Source organism: Ursus arctos, unplaced genomic scaffold, assembly GCF_023065955.2.
Source record: "Ursus arctos isolate Adak ecotype North America unplaced genomic scaffold, UrsArc2.0 scaffold_1, whole genome shotgun sequence".
Lineage (NCBI taxonomy): Eukaryota > Metazoa > Chordata > Mammalia > Carnivora > Ursidae > Ursus > Ursus arctos.
In genome coordinates, this window is record NW_026622763.1 from 67,470,801 (window position 1) to 67,490,262 (window position 19,462).

At 34.0% G+C, this 19,462-nt stretch overlaps 1 protein-coding gene across 3 annotated transcripts in view; it reads left to right on the top strand.

Moving 5' to 3' along the window:
* GLS (glutaminase) overlaps positions 1 to 19,462 on the top strand; it is an 81,588-nt gene that overhangs the window by 1,280 nt on the left and 60,846 nt on the right. For all 3 annotated transcript variants that reach the window (XM_026492306.4, XM_026492308.4, XM_026492307.4), the window contains exons 2-3: positions 14,321 to 14,417; positions 14,779 to 14,900. In XM_026492306.4, the coding sequence (XP_026348091.1) occupies positions 14,321 to 14,417; positions 14,779 to 14,900 (219 nt within the window). The remainder of the gene's footprint in view (positions 1 to 14,320; positions 14,418 to 14,778; positions 14,901 to 19,462) is intronic.

Below are 19,462 nucleotides of genomic sequence, written 5' to 3' on the forward strand. Positions count from 1 at the left end.
AAAGTCATGTGGCCGAGATGGGGCACGCAGTACAAGACTACCTGTTTGCACTGGGGACCAGCTTTGGCCTGTCTCTCTTTGGCCTGCATGTCTTTCATGAGATGGGCGAATTTTTAAAAATAAAAATCGAAATAGCCGAGATGAAATGTGATTGGTAAAACACTGAAAAATCCGAGTTATGTAGCTTTTGTGACTTAAATAGTGATAGAATGTTAAGTAATCTATGCCTCACAGCAGTTTTGACTTAAAACAAAATTGGTTTTTCTTACACAATATGTGAAGCAGTTTCTTGGATATTTTGTGTAATATAAATGGACCCAAACTTCGTTTTCCCAATGTGGATAAAAATATATCTGTATGCTTTCTTTATACTTTACTACTTTGCTGACATTGTACTGACATTACGCGACCTCTTTTGCCTGCCTGTGACTTATGTTACTGTCTGCAGCCTCAGATCACCTTAAGTCAAAGTGAAAGTGTCGTTTGATTTTTTAATATTTTCAATCTCAGGCCTGCTTAACGTTTCCTGTAATTGAAGTTGGCACCTTCCTAAAACATTCCAAGCTAAAGTTTTCCCAGACTGAAAATGTTACTTTAAAAAAACACACTTGGTGATGGGCAAAATTTGTGGTATTCTGTGATATTGATTTTGTGCCACAAAGTAGCCTTAGGACCATGGGTAGGTCATTTAACATATTTAGTTAGATGATTTAAATCCCTTCAAGGTCTAAAAAGCTAGACTTTTGTTAAATTTCTACCTCTCTCATGTTTTTTAGGGACTAGAATGTGTGTGCTTAATCTCATCTGGTACTCTTGTACCTTATCATCTGGTTTACCAGGCTTGGGACTAGTTTAAATACCTGAGCTCAGAGTTACAGAATTGTAAAATGCAATTGCTAGCATTTAAAAGTTGTTCTTAAAGGCTATAGGATGGGAGCAGCTTTCTGTTGAAAATGTTTTCCAGTCTGTGTCTCTTCAGTGTCCCTCTTTTTTCCTTTTTGTCAGATAGGAAATTGAGTTCCTTTTGTGATTTACATGTTTCCCAGAAGTTTCTGTCTTCATTGCCTTCTGAATAAGAAATTACCTCTTAGCAATAACATTGAAACACTTTGGCTAATACTTACAACAATACATAAGAATTGTCCTGTCCTATATCCTAACCACCAAAGAAAACCAGTCTAGAGAGGGAATCCTTCAAGAATGTTTGCTCATATGCCCCGGGAGTTTGAATGACCAATAAGATAATCTAGTTTACTTAGTTCAAAGGAGTTTATTTTCCTGCCACTGAAGTTTGGAAGTTTGGAAGTTTGGAGTAATAGCTAGACTGGCTCAGGAGCGATCCAAATATGTGATAATCCTGAGAGCTTTCAATCAAGGATTTAAAGTGAACCCCAGCTGCCTCCAATCCACATATAAAGTTGAAGAGCAGTGGCCTCAGGATTGCCAAAAAAAAAATTAAATCTTATTAAAGATTCGATTTCCTGAATGATCTGGTTTCCACATGTAGCTTTCCTCTTTTGACTCCTTCCATTTTGCCTTTATGTGATAAACATTTCTCTTATTCTGGGAGGTAAGCTTCCAGTTGATCCTGTTATCCTTTCTAATGCTCAGCTTCCAAAGCATAGTTCATCCCTCAGTCAGCAAGCCATCTGGAATGCCAGCACTCAAGACTCTGCCAGGTTTTATGGGGGATTATTAAATAACCATGTGAAAATTAAATGAGTTGACATTTTGTAAAAGGCTTAGGACTGTATTTGATATGTGTTAAATACTGCATAACTGTTTATTAAATAAGAAAATTGCTTCATTTATTGTAAAACATGACAAGGACATTGGCCTTTGAATTTTAGGTTCATACATGAGAAATTTCGTTCGGTTTTTTAGTTTCTAGAAAAAAATTCTCTTGAGAAATTATTGTACTTCTTATATGAAACTATTTGATTTGCACTGTTTATCTTTTTGGCCTGTTTACCAGTAAGCTCAGAGTGAATTAATAACCATAACAATTTTATTAATTAACATGGCTGAGATATTTCCTTTTCCTACTTTACTTGGCCTGACTATATTTTATTAACCTTACCATATTAATTTTCTGGAAAGAGGTGGGATATAAGCAAGTTAACCTACTTATCTTTTTTTCCATAGTTAAATTCTTTGAACCAGTGTCATTCTAGGCTATACCATCTTCTTCAGCCAACTTCAGTCTGGTTTAGATTCCTGATTTAGCTTAAGATTTTATTAGTTTTTTAAATATCTTATAGAAAATATAATGATCTTTGCTCAGTTTTGACTGTAGTGCACTCAATTTTTATTGCTATCTTTTCACCATTTTGAAAACCACTTCACTTGGCTGTCTTCATTTTTTAAATTGTTCTCTTTGCTTTCCTGGCTCTTTTTTGGATTTGCTCATTGAGTAAACCCTGAGGCTAAAGCCTTTGCTTCTTTCCCACTTGTCTGCCTTCTCAAGGACATATGCCTTCCCTCAGCTTTGACTCTCATGGTAATATTTCATCTCTCATCCAAACTCTTTTCTCACATCTGTCTCCACATATTTGATGACCCAAATTTAAAATCTGTGCCCCCATATTCATTCTGTCCCATTTCAATATATTTTGCATACTGTTCTGAGATTAATTACAGAGTTTTAATTTCAAACTACCACTCTCCTTCCAGAATACCAATACGGACTGGAGTGAGCATTGTATCAAAATTACAAACTGTGCTGCTTGTAGCATTCAGTATTCTTTTTTTTTTTTTTTTAAGAATTTATTTATTTATTTGACAGAGATAGAGACAGCCAGTGAGAAAGGGAACACAAGCAGGGCGAGTGGGAGAGGAAGAAGCAGGCTCATAGCGGAGGAGCCTGATGTGGGGCTCGATCCCATAACACCGGGATCACACCCTGAGCCAAAGGCAGAAGCTTAACCGCTGTGCCACCCAGGCGCCCCAGCATTCAGTATTCTTGATCAACCTTAATGCCAAATGGTTGCCGAACATGGACATTTTATCACACTGTTCTCCATCAAGCATGGCTTGCTTCGTTTCATAAAGCTCAGAAGTGGGTATCCTATCTTAGTGAAGAGTCCCTGAAAATGGCTAGCAGGTGGGGACGAGGGACATTTTTGTTACCTTTTGTTTGGACATTTTATTGTTTAATTAGAAAGGAAAAGGATATAACAGGAAAGGACTAGGCTGGGAAAATAGCAGCATGTGTATGTTTTTTAGTAAGCAGGTAATTCTACAGGGTACAGTATTGACAATACAGGATACAGTATTCCATTAAAACAACGAGATCATTTTTCCCCTATCAGATTGGCAGATGTTAAGTTAAATCAAGTGTTGTAGAGGATGTGGGGAATAGGAACTCTTACATTTCTAGTGGAAGTATTAATTAGTTAGCTATTTTAGAGGGTGGTTGGTAGTATCTGTCAAAAACTGCATACCCATGATGCATTCAGTAATTGAATGTTTGTTCATCTGCATGAAGTGATGGCATTTAAAAATATATTTTAAATATGCATAGTTAAAATGTATTAAGGGGCACTTGGGTGGCTTAGTTGATCAAGTGTCTGTCTTTGGCTCAGGTCATGATCTCAGTGTCCTGGGATCAAGGCTCCCCCCCACCCCCAGCTCATGAGTGCACCTTCTCACTTTCTCTGTCTCTCTCTCAAAATAAATAAAATCGTGTTTGTGTGTGTGTGTGTGTGTGTGTGTATAGTGAAAGAGCAAACAAATATTTTCAGCCAGCTTCAGATTGTGTCTTATTTTGGTAGTTAATATTTATTAAATGGAAAGCGAGGGGCAAAAAAATGTAAAGTGAGGAGCAAAGAATCAGTGAATCCTATGCTGTAAGAATTAAATCTCAAAGTAAGAATAAATGCCTGTGCATTCCAGCAAACATTGAATTGGGTCTATACAACAGTACTGATAGTGAAGTTGAGACAGTATTTGGCAGGTATAGATCATTTCAAAGTGAAAGAACCTCTGTGAAATGGGTGACAAATTCTGTCATCCTTTACTAATGCATTTGCTTTTAATTTGTAAAAGTGGACATATTTACAATTCACTTAAAATCCAGATTGAAAGTATATTTAATTGAGGGCTTTCAATGAACCCTTCTGATTTTATTTGTGATTTCCTGTATTAAAAAGTTTTTCTAGGTTACAGTTATCGGTAAGTTTTAGTTTACTTTTAATGGCCAGTCATAACATTTTTTGCTGTCTAATGTTTATATTAAGCCACATGCATCTATTTAGTCATGGATATATCTGTGGTGATCTGTAATTAACAAACTACATGCTGCTTATTAATTTTTAGATGAAGTTCACTGAAAGAATGAATTAGATCTTGAACTTCAGTTTCTATAAAGTTTTAGCTTCTTTTCAGGCTTTACTGTTTACAAAGAAGTCTGCCTACTCAAAATCAACTAACTTAGGAAACGACTACCAAATTGAATTCAATTTTTTTTTATGAGGGAAAAGTAACGGGTGGGAGGGGCACTATTTTAGTCGGAAAAAGCTAAATGTCATCTTGAAGAGAACTTTGTTGAAAACATTTGTGAGTGTGAGTTTTAAAAAATTATTTGAACTAAGTTAAGATATACCACTTTCTTGTGATTATGAAGTGAAGAAAAATTATGGCTGTTGAAACTGAAAGTCTGATTGTAGGTTTTGCATTCTTTGAGGAGCTCAGTCTTAAATCCTGTATAAATCAAGGAGTTGCCTGTCTGCCTTTTCACTTTTTAAGTCATTTACTAGTAAGAGGAATGCTTAAGAAAGCTGACTGAACAGATACATTTGTAAAAATAGTTACTAATTGTTGATATCTCTAAGTGAGTTAAATAGCTTTTAGGTAGACACTTACTATGATTTTATCCTGGGATCTATTCAGTTACAAAATTGCTTTGGTTATGAGACATGATGCATACCACTCATTATTGTACTTGGTGATTTTTCTGGCCACCTACAATGTAGTATGAGCATGTTAATGTGTCGTCTTGGCTTCCTTTGGGAAGTATTTTCTTGGTTGGTATGTAACATTATTGCTTACTGATTTCTAAAGAAACATTTATAGTGAAAGCACTAATTTTAAAACATGGAACTATTGATGTTGCCTAATGGACAATAAGTTGATAACGTTCAGGATCTGCATATGTATTTTGGCCTTCTAATTTCCATTACTGACCTCTAAAGATTTATTTTTTTAAGATTTATTTATTTTGGGGAGGGGGAGGGGCAGAGGGAGGAGAAGAGAGAATCTCTAGTATCGGATTCTACACTGAGTGCTGATCCCCACGTAGGCTTCTCCTAATGACCCTAAGCGGAAACCAAGAGCCAAACACTTAACCAAGTGTGCACCCAGGTGCCCCTAAAAAGATTTTATTTCTTTGAGAAAGAGAGGGAGAACAAGTTGGGGGGAGGGACAGAAGGAGAGGAAGAAGCAGACTCCCCTGCTGAGCAGGGAGCCCGCTGTAGGGCTAGATCCTAGGACCCTGAAATCATGACTTGAGTCAAAGGCAGACAGACGCTCAACCTACTGAGCCACCCAGGCACCCCTAAAAAATATTTTTTTAAAAAAGATTTTATTATTTGAGAGACAGAGAAAGCACAAGCAGAGCGTGGGGCAAAGGGAGAGGGAGAAGCAGACTCCCCACTGAGCAGGGAGCTCCTTGCGGGGCTCTATCCCAGGACCCTGGAATCATGACCTGAGCTTAACCAACTGAGCCACCCAGGCGCTCCTAAAAAAGGTCTTTAAATTGTTATCTTCATGACGGTATTCTGAGTGACATAGGCACTTAAGATGCTTGGTGGGAGTTCTTAAGAGTACGGACTTTTCAAGAACAGTTTTTAAATTGTATGAAACTTTAAATATATTCATACATTTTTAGGAATCTAGGCCAACAAACTAAGTTGTAGAAAGATTTATTCACCAATATTTTTGGCACAGTATTATGCATACTAGAGAAGAATGGAGAAAAACTTGTGTTCAACATTAGTGGAATGGTTAAGTAAATGATGATACATATGAGAGTCTCTTATTCAGTCATTTAAAATGTATACAGATACTTTTGGGGGTATAAGAAAAATGGTAAGCCAGAAGTTAGAGTACAAAATTTTCTATGCAATGTGATCTAAAGTGATCCTTAAGCTTTTAAAAAAATGCATAGGAAAAGTATCTGAGGAAAATAAACTGAAATGATCAGCAGTTGTAGTTTGTGAGAGTGGACATTGTTTTTCCTAACTCTTTAGAGTTACTAAGATTTCTCATTATGAGTACAGTTGACCCTTGAATAATGTAGAGGTTAGGGGTGCCAGCCTCCCCTCACAGTCCAAAATCCCCTGACTTCCCCAGAACTTAACTAATAGTCTACTGTTGACTGGAAGGCTTACCAATAATGTAATCAATTAATACATATTTTATTATGTTTTGTGTATTATATGCTATATTCTTATAATAAAATAGAAAAGAATGTTATTAAAATCATAAGGAAAAGAAAATACATTTACAGTACTGTATTTATTGAAAAAAATCCACATACAAGTGGATCCACATAGTTCAAACCCCTGTTGTTCAAGGGTCAACTGCATATATAACTTCTATAATTAGAAGAACCACATCTGTTAAATTTTAAAATTGTAAATCTCTACTTTGCTGTCTTAGTCTGCTAACCTAATATCCTGTTTCTGGTACATATAACAGGAAGTACCTACATTACATTAAAAAGTTAAGAAAAAAGATTGTGAGTGGATTTGTACAGCTCATATCAATATTATCCAATTCACTGTTCGGAAATATCAAGCTTTTTTATTTTTTATTATTTTTCATTTTTATATATATTTTTTAAAGATTTTATTTATTTATGTGACAGAGAGACAGCCAGCGAGAGAGGGAACACAGCAGGGGAGTGGGAGAGGAAGAAGCAGGCTCCCAGCGGAGGAGCCCGATGTGGGACTCGATCCTGAAACGCCGGGATCACGCCCTGAGCCGAAGGCAGACGCTTAACGACTGCACTACCCAGGCACCCCTATTTTTTATTTTTTTAAAGATTTTATTTATTTATTTGACAGAGAGACAGCCAGCGAGAGAGGGAACACAAGTCGGGGGAGTGGGAGAGGAAGAAGCAGGCTCCCAGCAGAGCAGGGAGCCCGATGTGGGGCTGGATCCCAGGACCCTGGGGTCACGCCCTGGGCCAAAGGCAGATGCTTAACGACTGAGCTACCCAGGTGCCCCAAGCTTTTTTATTTCTAAACTCTTCTTGATGTAAGTTTCCTTAGAAAATGTTGCATATTTTTTGCTATAGCAGAAAGTTATAATGAGTAGAGTTTAACATTTCTTGTTCCAACTTAGGTTTTACCAGAAGGGAGCATTGCCATAGTGATGCTCTCAGGCAAGTGTTGGCAAACTTTTTCTCTGAAGGGCCAAATAGTACATATTTTTGTCTTTGCAAGCTATCTGGTCTGTGTTAATACTATTTAAATTAGCTGTTATTAGCAAGGCTGTCATGGACAGTAGGTAAATGAATAGGCATGGCTGTCTTGCAATAAAACTTCATGTACAAAAACAGGGGGCGCTACTATAGTTTGCTGTTGGTGGCCCCAGCACTAAACTATATTTAGTTGTGTAATGTATTCTCTCATATACTGATTGGTTCTACTTTGAATGCGTTTGTTCCTTTGTGGATTTTTGTGTCTTGTGTCAGCGCTACGTCTTGCTCATGTTCTTCATGTCTCCATTTTGGCTATCTTCTCTTACTCTCACCTTCCATACCTAATTCGCTTTAGCTTTTAAAAATATTTTGGGGTAAAATACACATAACATAAAAATTTTTTATCTTACCGTTTTTAAGTTTACAGTTCAGTGACAAAGTACTCTCTCTCTTTTAAAAGAATTCAGATAATTAGGCTTTATGTATAAAATGTGTGAACATAGAGTGTGTGTGTATCTCAGTGAGTAAAGTTTATAGTCTTTAGTATAGGAATTTAGGAGGACATCTGTTTTAGCAGCTCAAAAACTGAGAATTAGAATTGGAAATGACTTTAAAAACATCTAATTCCACCTCATTTTACATATTTTATAAGTTGGCCACATACACTACATGGCCTAACTAAATGACTAAAGTTCATACAATATTAGGACTAACTTTGTTTTTTCATCCCCTATTAGATTAATAAAATACTCTACTTAATTGATTACTTTTTTAGGTACAGGATTGGAAGAGACCTTAAAAACCCATCTCCTGGGGCACCTGGGTGGCTCAGTTGGTTAAGCATCTGCCCTCGGCTCAGGTCATGATCCCAGGGTTCTGGGATCAGCCCAGCGTTGGGAATCCCTGCTCAGTGGGGAGTCTGTTTCTCCTTCTCCTGTCCCTCACCCCCTCACTCTCTTTCTGTCTCTCTCTCTCTCAAATGAATGAATGTTTAAAAAATCTTAAAAAGAAAAAATCTCCCTAGCTGATGTTTTTTCCTCTTCTTTATACTCCCTGAAAATTGTTACTCATCTCTGCTTGAATTACTGACTGGCATTCATTCCCTTAGAATATAGCACCTTCTGTTTCAGAGCTGTTTTGTTTTTGTGTATCTGAAGTCTGCCTTACATTAACTTCTTACATATTTTAGTTATTTCAAAGACATCGTTTCTAGAATGTTATTAAAGTGATACAATAACAATTCACATGATATCTGTATTTTTACAACTAGAGTGATTTATTAAATTATACTTGACTGAAGGAATAGGTGGTTGAAAGGACTAACAGAGTTGGACATCAGGGACTTGATCTGCCCAGGTCCTTGTCCTCCCTTCAGAGACCAACAGACTGCTCCCTGGATTAGAATTCTAACGTTGTACATGTGGACAAATTTGCAATCAGCTGATACAGACAAGGCCACTTCCTCACATAAAGATGGCTTCAGTGCTTCTTTCTTTGGCGTGCTCTTAAGTAAATTTCAGTAAAGTCCAATCAGAACAGCAGCCCTAATTTAATACAATCCCATCCTCACTTTGTACAAGATTCAGTTTTAACAAGGTCGAACAACAGTTTAGTTATCTAACATAAGTAATTCCCCTATTAACATTTTGATTTGAAATTCTTCAGTCTTATCTTTCATTATTCTGAATAAACTCCGGGTATTCCTTCTAAAATGGAGGGCTGATAATTGAGTGTAGTTGGTGTGGTATACGGGGAAGTATCCAGGACTTGAAACCAAAGACCAGCTTTCCAGGACTAACTCTGGTCCAGACACTTAAGAATTGTGTGACATTAGACATGTTGGTTGGCTTTGAGACTGTGTTTATCTGTAAACCTTACTTTAGCAGATAGGGTTTTAAGATAGCAGGAGACCCTTTCTTAACAGTAAAGCCTTAAAATATGTAAGGTTTTGTTTTTAAATTCCACTAATAATTAGCCATGGTGCAAAATGATTTGGAGAATAAGCAGAATTCGTCACTTTGTCAGACTGTCAGACTTATAATATGTGGTCAGCCCCTATCAGTTCGACTCTCAACCCCATAGGTTTATTTAATTAATTAATTTTTATTGAAGTATAATTGACATACCATATTATATGGGTTCCATATGTACAACATAGGGATTCCACATTTGTATGAATTGGGAACTGATCAGAATAAGTCTAGTTATCGTCTGTCACCATACAAAGTTGATATAATATTATTGATGGTGTTTCCCATTCTGTAGTTACATCCTCATAGCTTATTTATTTTATAACTTGAAGTTTGTACCTCTTGATTCCTTTCACCCATTTGGCCCCCACTTCCCAACCCCTCTCCCCTCTGTGAACCACTACTGTTCTCCATATCTATGAGTCTCAACTGGTTTAATCTGCTAATTTGCTGGTGTTGATGGACAACTACTACTATCAATCAGATGACTTTAAATTCAAAATGTTAAACTGATTTAAAAACAACTCTAATTTTTTAAAGATCATTGTTTTAAAATGACGACATAAGTAAAAAATACCAAAGCATTCTTTTGTATTCTGTTAGTGGACCTTTTTTTTTTTTTAATCTAGATGGGGGGAAAAGTTTCTGATTATCTGATGGGTTTACTGTACTGTACTATGCATTTGAGTTACAATGGAGTTGACCTCCGCAAACAAACAAAAAGAAATTAAGGAAGGTAATACACCAGTCTTGAAGGTTTATAGTTTAGAGAAGTCAGGTAACATGAAATATTATTTAACAAAATAGGACAATATAGTTGATTTCAATTTTTTTCCTTCTCATTTTGCAGTTCTTAATAAAGGCTTGCTTTTTCATTTTCCTTCTTTCATTTGATACTAGAATTTTTTAATTAATAAAATTTTGAACTGATGAGGGAGAGTTTGCAGTATTGCTCCTAATTACAAGTTATACTTACTTGATTTCCCGCTCCCATCAAGGCAAAACTGAATGTTTGCTTTGTACTTACTAATACTTTTCTTACACTTCTGTCATAGTACTTGCCACATTGCTGTAGTCTTGGCTTTCCTAGATAGCATGCTTGCTTTATTCATCTTTATATCTCCAATGCTTAGCACATAATAGGCTGTATAAGAGAAGTACAAAACTTAGTGATGTAGCCCAGTGCATGCTAAAAAGAGTATAGAAAATCTGGTTGGGGAAAGCCCTCTAAAACGATTGAAATGATCATTGATGCCTTAAAGGGCTAGGAAAAGGAAGGTTATAAACAGAAGGCTTATATAGATAAAAAATTAAAGGCACGATAGCAGAATTTATTTACGGGGTGGTGAGTCTAATTAATTAGAAGTGATAAGTTTAAGAATAGATAGTACAAAGCCAAATACAGAGAACTGAATACCAGACTGAGGAGCTTAAATTGTCCTTTGGTATTGGGTAACTGATTTGATTGATCAGTAAACGAAGTCAGTACCTCTTTTCATGTTGCAGAAATTGGCCCTGAATTTAAACTCCGTATGTAAATTTTGAGGAGGTAGTCTCCTCATTTATTGTTTAATTCATATAGATCTCTCTCAACCCTGAAAATTAGGTATTTTCACAGCTCATAGGTAGAAACAGGTACCTAAATCATATATTTTACGCTCTCACTGGTGTTCACTGTAAACACCCAGTGAATGCTTACCTTCATTGCTTTGGTTGTTCTTTTTTCTTTGCTGGAAAACCCTTTCTGTTGCCATGTTTTCTACTCCTACCCATCTTTCAAGTCCAGTTGAGGTTCTGTGTCTTCTAAAAAAGCTTTACCTTATTAGTCTACAGTGAAGTAATTTTTCAGAGTGGATCCCATAGTCTCATTCTTGTAATTCCTTATTATGTGCATCTTCTATTTTCAATTTAGACTATAAGCAACAACTAACATAATGTTGTACATGTCATAGATGCCAGTTAAATACATGGTATTTTTCTTTTTCATTTTCTTAAAGAATGATTTTTATGTTGTAGGCAAGTATTTTGTTAAGGGTAAAGTAGAGGAAGGAATAGATAAATGAAGGCACAAGATGATGGTGAAAGGATCTTAAGGGCAGGAATTAGAAAGGAAGTGAGGGGAATTAAAGGGAAGGAATAAAAAGATATGAAACAAGGATTTTTCTTTGGATTTACTGATCTTTGTATATCTTATTTTAGTTGCTGAGTGTCATAACCGTTTTATATTCTCCCTAGGGAATCTGGATGGCTCACTCAGGTTTATCAATAGTTGCTAATGTAATGATTTGAAATTCTCCTTTAATCTATTTTTTTTTGTCATTAAAACTTAAATACTCCTGAAGGATTTCTAGTTACTCTATGCTTAAAACTATAGTTTTTAGCTTTTGAATTTTAATAGCAAAATACATTACTGTGAAGTGTTGCCACAAAGCCATATTAAATTTGGAGAGAGAAAAGGCAGCAATATCAAGAAAGATCTTTGGAGTAATTTCTTCCTGTTTGAAAGTTTGGGGAGAATCTTGTCATTTATTTGTTTACCGGGGAATTGAAGCTAACTCATTCTCAGATCAGAGTGTGAGCTTTTAAATGCTGAGATAGGTAGTACATTCTTTTTATCAATTTTGACCTATTTATTTTGTGAGCACATTTTTTAGAGATGACTTAAATCTCTCTTCTATGGATAAAAATTAGGCTCATCCAAAAGCAAGTAAATATTTACCTTTTTTTTTTTTTGCTAGCTGTGACAATACATGGTCATTTAAATTTTTTTGTGCTCTGTACCATAAGCTAAAGAAGTGTATATTTTATGCTATTTACTTAGCTTTTAGGCAAAGCAAATACCATTTACTGGTGTGGTAAATATATAGAAAGCTTATTCTGCAGTTTTTTAAAGTGACAAACTACCACTATCTGAAGTTTATTTGACAAACCATTTTCTGTAAATAATTGGTCTGTTATTTTCCACTGCTGTTTTGATGGCTAGCTCAATTTTTCTTTAAATATTAAGTCATCAGTATTGTTGAATGCTGTTAATGGTTTTGGATCAGGGTAAGACCTAGAAAAATTATCCCTGATGAAAATAATAACTAGCTAGCAAGTTTGAGAGCCAGTATACTGTAGTGGTGAATACTTTGAGCTCTGGATTTGGAGACATGGGTTCTAAATCCATTTTTTTGCCACTGTGCAGTCTTAGGAAGCTTCTTGACTTATCTGAACTCCTGTTTCTTTATATATATAGAAATTCGTATTTCCAGAATATGTCATTAAATTATGGTAATCCTATTTGTTTTAAAAAACTTTGGGATGAAATTCGTACATTTTAAGGTTGACTTTAAAACCTAAAAGTTGGTGTCACAACTTTAAAACCAAGTTTAAATGATATTAATACCAACATTAATGTTTCTTTTAGGAGCAATTTTATATGCTCATGTGTAACTGTTCATGTTCTGTGAACCAACTCTATATTCTGTTGTCTTTTAAGATAGAAATATATGGGCCACTAATAATAGGGAAGTAATTAAATTAGGAAATAATTAAGTACATATCGTCTTACTGAAGTAAGACTGTTAAGTAATCTTGGGTAATCCAGGAAATATTTACATACCTAGAAAAGCTCTTTTTAACAGTATAAAAACAATTTTAAACAGACTTGATTTCTGTGATAATTTATTTTACAAAAGTAATGTATACAGTTTTCCCATGAAACTTGCCATTATACCTATGGCTAGTCCAGAATTGTTCTTGATTAAGTTCTAAAATTAAGAAAATGAGTATTCCATCCTTCCTATTTCTTTAATTTTCTCTGTTGCTTTTTTGAAATACAGATAAAGTCTTTTCCAGAATATTTTATACACCCCCCCATATTTCTCCCTCCTGTTTTAATAGGTGGGGAGGAGATCTGTTTTACCTTAGATCTGTAATCTTTGTAACACCACTGTAATACTTACAGTCACTGATGTTCAGAATATTGAAATGTGTTATAGTTTCATAGCTAAAAAAAAAAGACATTATAATAAGTTCATTATGGTTTGTTTATTTGAAAGCTTTTCAGTGGATAGGAAAAAATTCCTTTCTTGTTTAAATGTTTGGTTAATTATAGCATCTTATACTAGTTTATTAATTAAGATTTTAATGTATTTTTTATGGTAAAAAATTTTATTCTAATAGTCTTCTTTGTGATTTGTGACATTTGGTCTGTATACGTAAGCCTAGATCACTTTAGAAATATTAACTACAATTACCATCAATTGAGTACTTAATCTCTGCCAGTCATCATTCTAAATGTATTGAATGTTTCCAGTCACCTGTTCCTCACAACAAACAACCCTGTGAGGTAGGCACTATTATCTCCTCAGATGAGGAGACTGAACCATGGAAAGGTTCTTTAATTTATCCAAAGTGACTCAGCTAGTAAGTATTATAGCTAGGATTCAAAACTGGTACACTAATCTTTATTGTGCAGTATGCAATTGCTGTCTCCCCCCGATTTTACAATCAGGTTAACTATTTTAATAACATATAAATATAGTCATCATATTTTTAAAAAGCAGAACAAAGTATTGACTCTTACCTGAACATTTGCTGAGCTCTATAATTAGTCTTGGGTTTTGTATTAGGCTGTACAGGAGGGTATCACCGTAACAGATGACTAGGCATTAGTACCACTAGAAACGGTAATCAAGATTTTAAAACCTGGGATTTAAAAATATCTATATTCATTAATAAGTCATTTTCTACTTTTTCAGTGTGATTTCAGTAATAACTGGTTTGATTTTGGTAAATTAGCATTTATCACGACAATAGTCTTGATGAGTAGATCAGCTCAGCTGTAGTCTGATTCAATGATTATTTAATAATAGATGTACCTAAAATCCATTAGAATGTTTGCACAAGGATTAATTTTGTTTTCTTTTTTCCTCTTTAGTAAAATAAAACAGGGTCTGTTACCTAGCTTGGAAGATTTGCTGTTCTATACAATTGCAGAAGGACAAGAGAAAATACCTGTTCATAAATTTATTACAGTAAGTTTTTATATTTTTCTATCTTAAACTTTTTAAAAATCAGTAATACTGAATCCGTAATACAGTAATATTGAAATGTAGTCTTTAAGTTCATCTGACATGTAGATCCTGACTGACACTGTTTCTCTTATTATGTTTTCAAATTCTCATCATGCTCATTTCAAGGTAATCAGTGAAAGAAAATGAAAGAAACAATGAGAAACTTGTGCAGAAAGTGGGTAATAGTGACACTAAAATGCCCATATACATATTCAGGTCCTGGGTAGAAGTTTATATGTGCAGAAATAAAAACTTATAGTTGGAATAAGCATATACATTATTTGCACTATGTATTTACAAACTCTTATTTTTTTAAAAACAGGCACTCAAATCTACAGGATTGCGAACGTCTGATCCCAGGTTGAAAGAGTGTATGGATATGTTAAGATTAACTCTTCAAACAACATCAGATGGTGTCATGCTAGACAAAGATCTTTTTAAAAAGTAAAAATTTCTGCCAAACCTTTAATGGTGACTTGCTATGCTATATGGTGATTTTTCTTTTAAAACAAAATTGCATCTTTGAAGGCCAGTGCTTCCTGTGTAACTGAAAAAAGGGGGGGGATTTATAAACATCAATTGTTTGAAGAACATGGTGCACATAAGGTTCTATAATACACAGGGGCTAAGAGTAGACTTTATTTGAAACTGCTCTAAGGAAATGTAGGCATGGGTATTTCCAATTTACAGAGCACACTCTGTCTTGTCACAGCTTAAATTGATCTCCAGTTCATCTGCATGTCTTACAGGCTTTTTCAGTATGGTCTCTGTTTCTTTCCTACAAGGTTATTTAGATGACGTCATAAAATGAGAAGTCTTCAGACGTATTAATACACAGGTTTTTGACTACTTTTATTTCCCTCAAAATATTTAAAAACTGAAGACACTTTAGAGATTAATGCCTTGATTTGGTTGAATGAGCAAACTTATTTTGATTTTCCTATATTTGCCTATTTTTTTAGTATTTATCTTCATTCATGTGTTCCTACTTGTCTGATTTCTTAATGGTTTAAAAGATAGCATGTTTATAACGGATCCCAAAGAGGTAAATGGTATTTTAAACTACTAAGAGTTAGATAAAAACCTGTGAAACTATAAACACTACTGTAACACATTGGCTTTTTCTAGACCATAGGGTAAGTTGAGAAAGATTCAAAGAATTCTAGCATCTACCTTGAAAATTTATTTTTATGTATGTATGTATGTATTTTTATCTATTTTTCTTTTCTTTTGGGGACTAGATGATTTGTTCTAGATATCTCCTGGGAATATCCTAGAGTATTAAGTCATTTGAAGGTATAACTGTTTAACTGAGGTCCTTCAGAGTTTCCTGGTATGCTGTGAGGCACTGCTGACAGTTATGGATTCTTGTCTTTTTACCACAAGGCTCTTGATTCTGTTAACTCAGCTGACCTTATAAAGTATAGATTTTAGTTTCATGTTAGAATTGGTGCTAGGAATTTTGAATCTTCAAGATATGTTTCTTTGTGGAGGGGAGTAAATAATTTCTTGTTAGCTGTGCCTTTGCAATAAGGATTATTTTTAGTGTTCATGAACTGTTTGAGCAAAGTACTCTTGATTATGGTGCCTTGTGAAGAGCTATTTTGGTGTATCTGAGAATGAAGTTGTCAAAGAGATGGTAGGTAGATCTGTTGATAATAGGTATGAGGAATTGCTTTGGAATTTTAAATGAAAGCAGTATTTTATACCTTTTTAGTACTGTTTAAAATTTTGTTGTGCTTTATAAACATGTAACTGTGTTTAAATATGAAATTAAAAGTAACTTAAATATACTGATTATGATGCCAGGAAACATAAATTTCATATAATTTTCTGCCTATAATTATATAAAAGAATAGCAATTATCATATTTTAAACACTAATCCAATTTTTTAAAAAAATTGATGATTGTAATATAGGCAGTTCCCAACTTGACAAATGCTTAGTGTTTTATATGAGCAGTCCATGGAAGAAAAGTCTCCGTCCGTAGGCATGATGATTTCTGTTTTCATCTCTAGAATGAAGTAATTCAAAACCTCTATTAACCTTTTGAGGTCACCTAGAAAGGTGATTGCTCCAGAGAGATTCTTTCTTTTTTTTTTTTTTTCCAAAATAAGTTTTCTAGTTTAGTGTTGCCTTAAGTAAACTATCTCCTCTCCATGCAGGTGGGAAGGAGATGTTACAGTGGAATTCATTTTCTCAGAGTAATAATTTATAAAGGTGGATAGGTTTGGTTGAAGTCAGTGTGTTGATAATTTTACCTAAAGAACGTTGTTGGTTAATATATTTAGCCTTTGAAGTAATCTGAGAAACAAATATCACATACGATTTTTTTTTTTAAGATTTTTTATTTATTTATTCGACAGAGATAGAGACAGCCAGCGAGAGAGGGAACACAAGCGGGGGGAGTGGGAGAGGAAGAAGCAGGCTCATAGCGGAAGAGCCTGATGTGGGGCTCGATCCCATAACGCCGGGATCACGCCCTGAGCCGAAGGCAGATGCTTAACTGCTGTGCCACTCAGGCGCCCCACGTTTTTTTTTTTTTTTTTTTTTAAGGGAAAGTGAGTTCTAAGCATACTGTTTGGAGCATAATCTATATTTGAAAGTTGGAGACTGCCTGTACCCATCTAGATAATTAATTGTTTTTAATGCTAATAATCCTTTAAACTGATAGAAGTGGAAAATTGTGTTGAAAAGGAATGCCTTATTTATTTATGCATTTTTAACCATACAGGTATTAGAACTATTTTTATGTGTGATCATGATTTTTTGGTCTTTTCTGTTTTAGAGGAAAATGAATGGTAGTCTTTGCATTTGTATATTGATTTAAAAAAAAATTCATATCCATTATGTTATTTTACTGATGAAAAATTGTGAGATAGTTTCTAAAACATGTGCGTTATAGTTGTTAATCATAAACATTTAAAAAGAAAGATTATTATTCCCAGTTTGCAGATGAGCAAACTAAAAGCATGAGAAAGATGTGACTTGCTGAAAAGTGTGAGCCCTTCCTTTTCAGAATTCATTTTTATATGGGACTTCTAATTTTCTAGTTCCATTCATGATATCTATATTCAAATAACTCCCAATGAAAACATCTACTACCTGTAAGTTTCATCAGTGTGCAGTAGACACTTTTTTGGCAAGATTGCTTGCGTTAGCCGCAGTAACTCACCAGCGAAGTCAGTTACCACAGCTTGATAGAGGGGAAGGCAACAACAAACCAGTTTTACTGACTGTACAGTTTTGTTAATTATAAAGCTTCCTTTTAAAAGTGCTGATTGATTTTAAATAGTTAAATAGTTAGTAGTAGGTTAATAATTTAAGTTTGTTTGGCAGTCCTCATATTTTTTCATGTATAACTTTTTGAAAAATTAGGATTTAGGTTTGATACAGATACAGTGATTTAAGATCAGAAATTGTCTTAACTTTTTCCTGTTGAGAAATGTGTTCTTTAGTATATATTTCTTACAACTCTCATATGTGCAAATTGAATTGCTATTTAAAACATTAAATATTAAATCAGTGGCACACAATAATTTTTAGATTAACATTGAAACTATGAGAAAACAATTTATCAAAGTTTATTGAAGTAAATATCTGCCATCTCTGGGATGTCAATTATTTCTATGTCTGTTGGTTAATAATGGAAATTAGGACTATAATTTTTTCATGTTGTAATTGGGGCACATCTTTATCCTTGGAAATATAACCTCTGTTATTCTAAATCAGTATTTTAATTTTATACTGACCAAGTGAGTATATTCTCTGAATTTTTTATTCATAGTTAAAAGTTAAAATCTGACTTTTAATTTTAATTTGATGTTTCATTTAGAACAGTTTTAATTAAAATACTGAGATATAAGAACTAAAGAAATACTGAGTGTCTAGTTCTTCATTTATTTATAATTAATGCAAGTTAGTTGCTTGCAGGTACAGTTTTCTTATCTGTAAAGTAAGGAAATCATCTTTCTTAAAATGTTGATGTTTTCATGATTGAACAGATGAATAGTATTTGAAACTTACTTTTTATAAAAAAATGCCAATTTGGATGTTTTTTTTTTTCTTTCCAAAGAAGCTAGTATAGTATCACATCATTTACCTGTGAGGAATCCAGTTACGTAACTTCCCGTAGTTAGTGGCTTGACTTTCTCTTGCTAAGTACTGAGACTCTTAAGAACACAAGCTTAGAAGATGGTTCACTGTAACCTTTTAAAAAAGTTCTTCTCTAAGGTTACATTAATATATCGATTTTCTGGCTTAAGTCCTTTTTAGAACAAAGCAAAATATTGCTTCAAATTATTAAATTTCATGCTCTCCCATCCACATGGTTTACCATATCTTTTAAAATAGTTTTTAACAATAAGACCTTTTTATTCTATAATGTATTACATATCTTATAGTGAATAGAATAATGTGATTTCACATACTTGGTGACTCATATAATGTGAAGTTAATTACTATACTACTTTATATATAATGTTATTTAAAATTATACATATTGTTACAAGCATTTTAATAAGTATTTTATTCTAATCTGACTAAAGTTGATTTATCTCCATTCATTAGCTTGGAAATACAGATTTTTCAAACTGTAATTTAACGAAAATATGTTAAAAATAGAAAAAGTTTAGTTTTTTTGTGAAATACTACTAATAATTATTTAGGAACTAAGGGATATATGTCTGAAGTTACTTAATGGATCAATAAACAGGATCTCAACTATGACATATTAAAGTCCAATTTTTGTTAACCAAATGACATGCTGAATGTTTAACCCTGGTGGGCTTAAGAAACTTGTCTTTAGATGGTCTTGATATTTAACCTGGTGGAATGCTCTGCTGTTTTAATCTTTGACACAATTTTTAGGCAATCTAATTTATTTCATTAACTTGTTCAACAGCTTACAAGCAACTGCATGAAAAACTGCTTGAAGGAAAGAAAATAATATAGAAAGTATAATTTGTAGATTTTAGTTTGTTGTATAGAATGATGAATTTCTCTAT